General features: G+C 41.1%; 1 protein-coding gene across 8 annotated transcripts in view; it reads right to left on the bottom strand.

Annotated features, from left to right (window-relative positions):
- Positions 1 to 541: 541 nt before the first annotated feature.
- Positions 542 to 10,894, bottom strand: part of LOC144514792 (protein furry homolog) — a 66,251-nt gene continuing 55,898 nt past the window's right edge. For 7 of the 8 annotated variants that reach the window (XM_078245651.1, XM_078245634.1, XM_078245635.1 and 4 more), the window contains exons 49-61: positions 10,329 to 10,493; positions 10,097 to 10,171; positions 9,813 to 9,983; positions 7,829 to 8,029; positions 6,070 to 6,213; positions 5,088 to 5,251; positions 4,800 to 5,007; positions 4,301 to 4,450; positions 4,108 to 4,206; positions 3,926 to 4,009; positions 2,409 to 2,519; positions 2,100 to 2,305; positions 542 to 2,015 (exon numbers count right to left, since the gene is read on the bottom strand). In XM_078245651.1, coding sequence (XP_078101777.1) covers positions 1,757 to 2,015; positions 2,100 to 2,305; positions 2,409 to 2,519; positions 3,926 to 4,009; positions 4,108 to 4,206; positions 4,301 to 4,450; positions 4,800 to 5,007; positions 5,088 to 5,251; positions 6,070 to 6,213; positions 7,829 to 8,029; positions 9,813 to 9,983; positions 10,097 to 10,171; positions 10,329 to 10,493 — 2,037 coding nt within the window. In that variant the 3' untranslated portion in view covers positions 542 to 1,756. Of the gene's footprint in view, positions 2,016 to 2,099; positions 2,306 to 2,408; positions 2,520 to 3,925; positions 4,010 to 4,107; positions 4,207 to 4,300; positions 4,451 to 4,799; positions 5,008 to 5,087; positions 5,252 to 5,428; positions 6,214 to 7,828; positions 8,030 to 9,812; positions 9,984 to 10,096; positions 10,172 to 10,328; positions 10,494 to 10,894 lie in introns of those variants that run through there. The other variant, XR_013501592.1, reaches the window with a different exon arrangement.

Genomic DNA, 10,894 nt, shown 5'->3' with positions numbered 1-10,894 from the left:
AACAAGGTAAGAACCTATAGTTTACTATAGTCTATCATGGGAAGGAGTCCTTAACATAATAATACTGAATAATACTATGTCCTTATTCTCAACAGGTAACTATCATCAATATTACTTTATAATACATGTCTGTATCTATAGGTAAGTATTTCTAGTAACTTAACGTTAACAGGTTTCAAAAGCTAGGATACCTGTTAACGTTCAGTTTAGTTCATTTTTACATTCAAGGATAGGGGACTTATTACATAAATATTAGGATGACTCTGTAATGGGGCAATTATGGTCGAATATGTCACATTCTTTCAATAACAGAAGAATAATATTAAAATGTCTGGGTACATTCATTCCCTAGCTCCTAAGCTTCTGGCTGTATACCCTCACCCTCCTCCATCATGAGAATTGGCAGAGCCAGATGTGATGCTTCCTCTTTCTGTCAGGGGTCTTCTCAAAGCTGCATCTGACAGGTAGAGCTTATAGGCACCATAGTTCCCAAGTTTATAAAAAATAAAACAGTAATATCACACAAATCCCAAAATGAAACCATAGTTAACAAATGTTTTATTTTTATTGTTACATTAGTGTGCAGAACACCAAAGAACAGTACATTGCAAAGGCAGCAGTATTTACAAGGCGAGAGGCTACACACACCGTTCTTGTGGAAGCTTTACAAACATGTAGCTATCTTTCACTCTACGTGCAACTCAAATTGTAAATTCATAAAAATACAATCTTATGAGTCTGAGCAAAGCCCCCATTGCTCTATGTACAATTATTCAGTTAAAATAGTTTCTGTTTTTATCCATAAGCATTACTATTACACTTTATAGTACATAGAATTTGCAAGCTTGGCAGGTTGAAAGATGAAACAAAATATTTCTTTTTTATAAATCTAGTCTGATAAATGCATGTTTTTCTAATGCAAATAATATTAAATAATTTACCTAATTGCTAAAAGCTGCACAGTTAAAAAGGAACAGGAAGATGTTTTAAGTAACGGGTAACTCACACATCATCATGTAGTGTAGGTATGGGAGACGTTACAGTAGTTTTGCAGCATGTCGAAGTAGTTAAATGTGAACAATTTCTGTAAATCAGTATCCATAATTCCATCCGTGATGGTCGTCAGGTTTATATTGCACACTCGAGCACCCGCACGCACGCACGCACGCACGCACGCACACACACACACACACACACACACACACACACACACACACACACACACACACACACCTATAACCAAGTAATGAAGCCTCCCTTTTTCTGTACGAACAATGTTCATGTTTTCCAATGCTGTGATATTCAAATACATTCTTTCAGGATATAGTAAAGTTCTTCCACTTCAGTGTAGGATTGCACATTTTCCCTTGACAATTAAAACAACATAACTGAAAGAGAATTACTTAGCTTTGGTATGTCATTTGTTAAATGTAAGAGTTGTTAACCTCAGTAGCAAGTGGTCGCTTTGTGACAATTTTTATAGTTAGTGCAATAAAAGCCTAAGTTTCTTTGCAAACAGCAAAGTCTCTCATCTTCAAAAAACAACAACAGTATTCCTGCACATCTGAAGATCTGACTTTATGTCATTCTGATGTGCTGAGAGCAAGAAGAGGAAAGGGGGTTTGGTTATTCCCAGGAGAGAGCAGAGTGCCTGTTAACTACTGAGATGATAGCAGCAGCCCCAGACAGGACCAGAGGCGAGGCATGGGACAGGGTGCTGTGCAGGAAACGGGTGTCACACACTGCCAGACCACCATCAAAGAGTCGAGCCTGAAACCCTGGAGTCTGGGAGGAAAGCTGTGATGGCTCGGTAGCCGTGGGCTCGTCGGATCATGTCCCGAATCTCCCCGTTAAGTTCCATCAACTTAACAGAGATTTCTGTCAGGTCCTGTTTGGAGCCCACCAGAGCAAAAGTTCCTGTCTGACCCAAGGTTTGATGTCTGAAGGAGATGTTGAGTAAAGTCTGGACTTCATCCTCGGAGGGGCTGCCAAAGATGTCGTTAGGCCACAATGTTCTGCAATGAAAAAACTAAATGTTATTGACTGAAGGCATATTTTGACCCTTATGTACAGAAAAACAAGCCTTTTTATTTTCTCACCTGCACTCACGAATGTACCGGATGGCTGTGGGAAACTCGCTGTTCTTCAGACACTCGAGGATGGCCTGCACAGCAGTCTCAGAGGAGCTGAAGGTGGGTTCAGAGCAGGATCTGTCACGGGCAGCAATCTCATCATTCGTGACCGAGGCTGCTGCTACTCTCAGGTTGCTCTTCAGCTCATTTAGCTCTCTGGACATATTTGTCAGCTAAAGGTTAAGAGGGATTATTATTATTAAACAGAGCCATGGATTAGATGGTGGGTGTCATGGTTCCAAAAAGAGAGGACAAGCAAATGCATGATGTACCTACCTCGGGAATAGAGCTTATTACATGGACCAGTTCAATCAGCTTACAGTAGGACTGAAACAGCAGCAACAGCTGAAAGTGGAGTTTGTAGAGTCTGTGACAGAGCTCCAGTTGCTGAAAGGAAGAGAGAAGTGGTTGTTAGCAAAATGCCATTTCAGTGGGCTAGGTTTCTCCGTCTTAGATATTCATTTATACTTGATCAGGTAGAGTTCTGCATTTGATGGATAAGAAACTCACATACAACTACTGTAGAACTACTTGTAAATATATGTCAGACCTGCTGTAGTTATACAGAAGACTTTACAAGTGCTGAAAATGGGGTTACAGTAGGCCAAAGTTTTGCTTTAAAAAAAAAGAAAAAGAACATTGAAAACAACAAAGAGGAACTTTCCAACTTACAGCCAGAGATTCCATTTGCTACAAAGCAAGCATGTTACAGGACAGACAAGAAGTAGGGAAAACAGAATCAAAAGAAGGGCATGCAACTCCTTATTATTTCCATTTGAAAGTGGGTGAAAAGTATTAGCACACATTTTTATTGGCATGCAGGTGGTCGCCATGAATTAAAGTTTCCCTGTGGAGTTTTTGACCTCTAGCAGCGCTATGGAGGTGTTTAGCAACGAGTGGCTCCACGTTTTGTTTGTCCTGTGCACGTGCAAAATGACGTACATGGTGACGCGATACACAACATAGTCCCGCTGATGGTGTCACATTATTCTACTGATATGTAGGTGGCGGTAACACACCAAGATATGCTGCAATGTGCAAAGAAAGACAGGGAAGAAAAAGACTACAAGCTAGTAAACAATGCTGGATTTAAAATATTTTGCAAATGCTTAATGAGTAAGAAAAAGCACTCGACACGTTTGTTAGAGCAGGATGCACACAATGAGTTTTGGTGAGTAACACTGAATGTATCCATAACTTTCGTTTGTTAACAAGAAAACTCCACAGGGCACCTTTAATCAAAAAGCCAAGTGAAAAAAGCCAAGCAAAGTAACAATTTGTCCTGTTAATTAGCACAAATGCACTCACTTTGGTGGGAATCTCTTAGCTATTAAGTACCATCTTTTAGCAGCAAAACTTTCCATTTTGCGGTTCCTTTCCTCAGTTGTGAAGTGAGCGTAGTTGTTTACTGCTAGATCAAGTGCAACTTAAGAGAACTTGCTCCCATGCCCAGCAGAGTTAAAAAATGATCACAATGCACATTGGAATGAGATAATAAATGTGATGTGCGGCAACTCAAGGTTGTCAGGAACTTGACATTTACATATACATAGAAAATTAGAGGTAACACTCACAGAGCTACAGTATCACACAGTAATCGTAATGCAGAGAATACAGTATGAAAAGTCAGTTGAAGTGGAATCTTTAGTATTTCCAGTCATTTTTGTAATTCCATTCTTACAGAAACAGCATCAATTTTCCTTAAAATCATATTTTTTTTAAAATTATCATTTGAAATGATAGCACGTCAGAGTTATAGCTCATATTCCTAAAAAGGTATGGTTTTACTGTACCTTTTCCTTATGCTCTGCTGGTTGACATGTTATCACAGTGCCCCCAGCACTCCTGGGAAAGGTGGCCTTACAGTTGTGCAACCACTGTTGGTAACAGAGACAACAGAATCACAACATAAACAACTCAGTGACAACATACAGGTAACATTCAGACTGAAAGGCATAATATTGAATGTCCTTACAGTCAGAGCTGCCTCCTTTCTGTTGTTGTACGTATCAAGATACTCTTGAAGTTCCAGTACGCTGAATTTCATTTTTTCCAGGAATCCATTGGACATAATCTGAAAAAATAGAGTTTTGCTGTTGAATTTGTTCAACTACCAAAGTTACTACCAAAAGTATTTGAAACCGGAAAAAAAATCTCAGGTTACTCACGGTGTCCGCATCAATAAATAGCGTTGGGCACTCTGAGCATGACGTCAGCATCTGAGAAGACCTCAAAAGCTTTGATCCCAATCCTCTCAGGCCATCACCGAGGTAACTCACAGCGTCACAGGTCAAGGAACAAAATTTGGTCTGGATATTCTGCAAATGAAGAAAAAACAGGCTGGCTGGGATACTGTCAAAGCCACCCCTACATAATTTAAGGCACTTCCATTCTGTCATTATTTCTCAAATTCTCCATCGTCAGCTTTGGTCAGTGAAGTGAACAACATCTGGTTAATGAATCCCTGAAGATTTCTGAGCTGAAAGCATCTACAGAGTGCCCTCTATTTGTAATTATCAGACCTCTTCTGAAAGGAAGCCTCTCCCTCTAAAGGTTAATCAGCCAATAATTAATCCTGTTACCCTTTCACTTTAATTATTCAGTTTGGCCAGGCACACGGTAAATGGAATTTAGGTGTATGCTGGCTACAATGCCGTGGTGGAATACCTGAAACAGTGAAGAAAACACATGAAAAGTGTAGACTGCACAGGATCCATCGGAGTCGGACACAAGCTGGTTGATGTGACTTCTCCAAGCCTCCTCTGCATCATCGCATACCACTGGTTGGAAAGCTGCCAGGATGGCGGAGAAGAAGGGTGACGGTGGCGGTGAGGATCGGGACTCCAGCATGTCGTCTCTCTCCTCCTCGGTGAGACTGAGTGGACATAAAGCCATGTTATTAATGGCATTGCCATCTAACTTTATTCATTATAGAGAGAAGTTGGGAGTAGGTACCCGGGTAAGAAGCTGTCAAGGTCCAGTTCTCCTTTGTCATCAATGTGAACCATGTCCATTGTCAAACTGTCACCACAGTGAAATTCCAGGGGTATATCACTGATGGAGAGAGAGGGGTCGTCCTCGTGGACATTGGTGTCTTCCTCTTCTTGTGACACATCATGCTAAAGGAACACAGGGAGGACACATGCTTTCTCAGGAACTGGCAAAATGGACTAGTTATAAACAAATACTGAGACAGCATGCAGTAAAGGTTATTATTATATTATTATATTATGTCTTCCCTCTGTTATACTTCATTATTAAACAGATACGTTTGTGGGTAAAATGGATACACTAACCTTGGCGTGGGACCCTACGGACACTCCTTGTGGTGTTTTCCTTTATTTTTACTTTAAATTTAGTGTGCATAAATTGTGCCAATTAAATAGATATACTTTTTTTTTTTTTTTTTTTAATTCAGCCAGCATCATGGCCCTGCACACTCATGTTTTGGGACAGGCAATGTGTAAACCTTTCTTGACCTCCCACATGCCAAGAGTTTTTAGTTGTTGCTTAGAGCCATCCACACAGAAGCAATAGGTATACACATTGCCTTAAACAGACAAACACAGAAGGAAAAAGATTTTTCTATTGCTGGCTACAACCCCCTAATACTGCCACAATTAAAATAAGGCACAAACTAGCCCATAGCCCAAAGCGTTATAGATTGCCTGCTTACAGGTTTTAGTTCATTCTCCTTTAGCATGCACCGACTGAAATATCAAGAAAAGACCGGCTCATGCAGAGCATGAAGAGAGGAAATTTAGAAACGCCACATAATAATACATAGACTGAACCCAAAGCACCTAAAACATCCAAGACACAAGAAAAGATGCAACAGAATAGCTTATTTGGCAAAATTAGTGAAGAACTCTAGTATGGAATTGTGATAGGAGTTAGTAGTTGCCAGTATCTCAGACACTCTGAAGCCCTTATTCACCCGCTGCTTCGAGTCCTCTGGCTGTTGGACCTCGAAACTAGGATTTTTGGTGTTCAGGGGAGTTGAATCAGCTGAAGTTGTATTGAAAAATGCAGAGGACGAGTCCCTGTTACTGTTCTCTGCTGTTGTAGAGAGGCTGACCATCTGCAAGAGAGACAAAGCATGACATTTTCTCTAAATAGCACGTGCCATTTTTCAATAAACATAAAAAATTTTCAGAAACACTGAAAACAAAGAGGGGTCAAAACAGTGGATTGAAAACTAACAATGCAAATTCTACAACATTCCTGAATTAGCTGTAAGCACTGGCAGACCAATCAGGAACAGGAGAGGACGGGGATGACCGCTGCGTGGACACATGGGCTTTCCATCTGCCACCACAGTTTCTACAAACTTTAGCTAATACTGAAAGAGGACCAGTGGTCATGGGATATCAGAGAGATGATGCAAACAAGACAATAGATGATGCAAAAATGTAAAGCTCTGCTAGCAGCCCCTGGACACTAGTGATGGCCAAATGAAGCTTGGTGAACTATTTTCTTTATTTTCTGAGCCCACTAGATGGCGCACTCTTGGTTTTAAGAGAAAGGTCTGATGCATGTTTTACAGTAGCCGCAGCCAAGCTGGCGTGCGCCATTGTGACGTCAAAATGAAGTAGATCTTGCGCGACAAAGCGGAAACAGGAAGCATGAACGAGCTCCTGGGCAACCGGATGCCAGGACTCTCAGAGTGACTGCAAGTCTCTCTTATAAACTTACTGGGTTAAGATGAGTTCTTTTATGGTGAATGAAAGGCTTGATCCGACGAAGTAGGTCATCCAATCAAATCGAAGCATTGACGTCAATGCTGCTGCCAGTTCTGCCGTTGTTTATCTTTTTCTTCTTCTTCTTGTCCGTAGAAAGAGCAACGTCGGTAGCCTTTCCTCATTAGCGCCACCTCTGTTCAGGAGAAGACTGCAACTAGTGTCACAGCCACCAGCGCGGGTATAAATAGTTACGGTGATTCCATGACGTGCGCGCGCCAGCTGGGCTGCGGTTACTGTAAAACACGCTTAAGGCATTGCAATTCAGTGTATTCTCAACCCTTTGTTAAACAGAGAGAGCCATCTAGTGGGCTCAAATTAAAGACCATGCTTCACGAAGCTAAACCCTACAATTTGTGTTGGATTAACAAACAGCATGGGGGCAATTTTGCTATTTGTAGAGCTTTTCAAATGTGGTCCTGTGGTTGACACTAGAGGAGAAGCTACATGATCATTCATGATCAGCAAACTAAATGATGAGCTACCTTGTGTGCAAAGTTGACAATAACCTGAGGGTGGCACAAGAGGAAAGCACATGGAGGCTCCAAGATGAAAATAACTTCTATAACGATCCTCTGAATGCCCTAAGTAAGTGTCATCTGCCAATTTGATTTAATTAATGTTTTGTTAGGAATATGGTTGAAATCAATATCATACTACTGATAACTGCAGGGTTCATCAAGATTTATGTAAGATTTCTTTATAATGATGTTTTTAATACCACACAAAATGCAATTTAATGTAGTTTTACAATCCTACTTTCACAACAAACAGATTGAGCAGCCGTTAGTTAGCGAATTACCACTCAAAATGAATTTTAATACATTCTGAGCTAATTTCAAGATGTTTCAAGACCTGCAGATACCCTGTGACAAGGATCATTTTCCTGATGCTTCAACAGCCTTTTCTCATCATAATGACATTTATTTATTGATATACAAACAAAGGTGAACTTACAAGCTGTGAGTGGGAGAGTATCTGGCTGGCCATGAGGGAATCTTCTTCAGACGACTCGTCTGAGTCTTCATGGGTGATCTTGCTGAGGCTGGGCATGCTGCTGGACAGCTGGCTCTCCTCCAGGGGCTGCAGGTCACTCCGGTCCAGACTGTCCATGGAGCGTCTACGCACACCCCAGTTGAAGTTGTCTATAGTCTCTCCCTGCAACAGAGAATAGCTTTGAGTTACCAAGTACCAAGAAGTAAACACAAACACATGCACGCACACACACACACACACACACACACACACACACACACACACACACACATACCGTATATATACACACACATTCACACAACCATGCAGTGCAGGTTCAGGGAGGGGGCAGTCTCTGAGGGAGTTTCCCCTCTTATAGCTAAGAATAGAAGGAATACTGGAGCTTTACACAGTGTTGTGAGCTTGTTACAGAGTTTCCTCAAACTACAACCAAAAACCAAGATGATGATAAAACTGGCAGACAAATGTGGGTTAGGGGTTTGGGTTTTAACCCTCTGAGTGTGACTGCATCTTGCTTAAAATGCAGAGTGACTTTTCAACAGGACATTACTCCAATGCCAGCCAACTTTCACATTCCACCAAAGCTCCACATCAACGGATCAAACAGGGGAGACTTCCTGTGGCGATTAGCCTAATGCTTGAGAGAAAGCAAAGGCTTTGATTTTGACATTTGTGATCAAAAACAAAGTTTGCATGTGGTCAGAAAACTTTAATCACACCTTATCAGGCCATTCAACTAACTTATAAAAAACTGTCTGTGGTGCACTTTTGTTGACCAAAGCAGTTGTTTTAGTTCTCAGTATGTGTGAAATGTTAGCAGGCACAGAGGGAAGAGCTGACACTATGTTCCAGGATACAATGTCTGCAGCTTTAGATATGCAGAGATTGCATCAATTTGCCGAAAATGCCAAGATGTTACTGTGGTTTTTAAGCTTGACTCCAAAAGCGAGATATTCACAATTGAACACTGCAACATGATGTTAAATTTAACCAGTTAAAGCAACAATGTTATTGCTGTAAACAATGGAAACACCAATGTGTAGATCATCAGCATTTGGGCCTCAGTGTAATTTGATAGAACTGACTCGAGCAAGGTTTGGACATACAACTGTGTGAACGCAAGGATATTATTTGTTTATCGAGTAAAAAAAGACAAGAATTAAAGATTAAACTCTAATTAAGGTCAGCTGTGTGTACAGTATTAAAACTAATACTTGTTTTCTCTTCACAACCAGACAAAATATATGTAATAAACACTGTTAAAATCCCCTGAAGGTACAATTACTCATCAGCTAAAAAATCAGTAATCCAGGTGAAAGACACCTTATGTTGGCATGCATGTCACTGGTGACTATCAGACTACTAGTCCTATGTAATGTGTATGAGAAATATGCTAAACATACTGTTTCTAATACTTAGGAGTTGAGTGGATCGATGTTTTACACTACATGAACATTGCAGAATCGGTTTTGAAAATGACACGCCATGCACCCACATTTGCTACGCTTTGCCATCAGTGTCGCAGGCCACTTAATTATCTGCACAAGCAAACTTTAAAAGAACACAGCAAGGACAAACTGAATATGACTAAACTTACCTGTAGCTCCTAGATAGCACAGACAGAAAAAAACAGAAAAAAGAAACCCCATTACACAGAGCAGGCAGACCTGACCCAGTACAGTATACGTAAGAGTGCCCAGTTATGTTTTTCTTACTGTAGTTTTTTTTTAAGATGATTGTTTTTGGCATTTTTGACCTTTATTTGATAGGACAGCTTAGACATGCTGCTGCAGCGGGGACTGAGCCTCTGTACCAGGTGAGCTACCCAGGCGACCCTTTGTCTTTACAAGGTTGACTATGTCCATCAAATGTGTGAGGAGGTGAGAAGGAGAATAAATCCTTTTCTTTACCACTGTTATTAAACGTTTTAGGTCCTGGGACTCACCTCTCCATCTTCAAGCTCCACATCCAGGAAGTCAAAGTCTCTAAAGACTCTGAACTGCTGCTCTGAGGTGGTGTCATCCGTGTTGTCTGGCTCTCGGGTCCCATCATCGGAGGACACCAGGCTAGGCTGGTGCTCCATGAGGTCCAGCTCCCCACAGCTGGAGAAGATCACCTACACAGAGACACAAAGAGACACACATGAACAATGGTTAATGGGTAATTTTTGAATGCATCATAATAAAAAACTGGCCAGCAAGTGCACTGCTAAAATGAAGTGTATCTTACTGAAGGATTTTTTGTGAGCCCCACTTCTTGTCCACACAAAGACAATACATTCACCAGTTTTTCCCGTGTTCTTTTCTGCAGAGAAAATGGAAATACACAAAGATACAGATACAGATCAAATTATAATGCCAGGTGTAAATGGGGTAATATTGTGTTAAATAGGCACCAAATGCCGCTCCTCCCCTTCATATTATGAGCATAATTCTAAGAAGGAATGGGAGGAAGTGCTTACCTGTGAAGACTGAGGCCTCTTCCAGCTGACCGGCACCAGGACGTTGTTGGAAGCGGATCCAGAGGAGGTAGAGGAGGTGCTGCGGGTCACTGCTGCAGTCCTGCTCTTCACATCTTGGCCTGGAGAACGCTGCAGGTCATCATAACGCCGACCAATCACCGGTGTCTGACAGCGTGGACACAAACAAACAGACATGTGCAGGCAGAAACGTTGATGAGTCAGGGAAAGTTTGAAAAAGTAAAGCCCCTCTCTGCTTAGTCAATCCGTGACTCAGGCTCCATAGCAGCTCCTGTTTCTTCTGCACTTTGATCGTTTCAAAATGACCGCAAAGTGATCAATGTTTTTAACATAACTGGCATTTATCTTTTATCAATGTTCACAGTTTTTATTCCACTTGGCATTTTGAATGCGTGAAGTATTTGTGGTAAAACAAACTTACTTTTCCTCTGCTTTATCCCTCAGTGTAAAAGTATCTGGATATTTCAAGAAATATCCGTGGTTGTCCAGTGTGTCTCAAGTTTAAATACACACGCTGTTGGCTATTCAGTAAAACTCACTGATTCACA

This window comes from Sander vitreus, chromosome 3 (genome assembly GCF_031162955.1).
Source record: "Sander vitreus isolate 19-12246 chromosome 3, sanVit1, whole genome shotgun sequence".
In the NCBI taxonomy this organism is placed as follows: domain Eukaryota; kingdom Metazoa; phylum Chordata; class Actinopteri; order Perciformes; family Percidae; genus Sander; species Sander vitreus.
The sequence above is the reverse complement of the archived record's forward strand: the minus strand, read 5'-3'. Positions and strand labels throughout refer to the sequence as shown.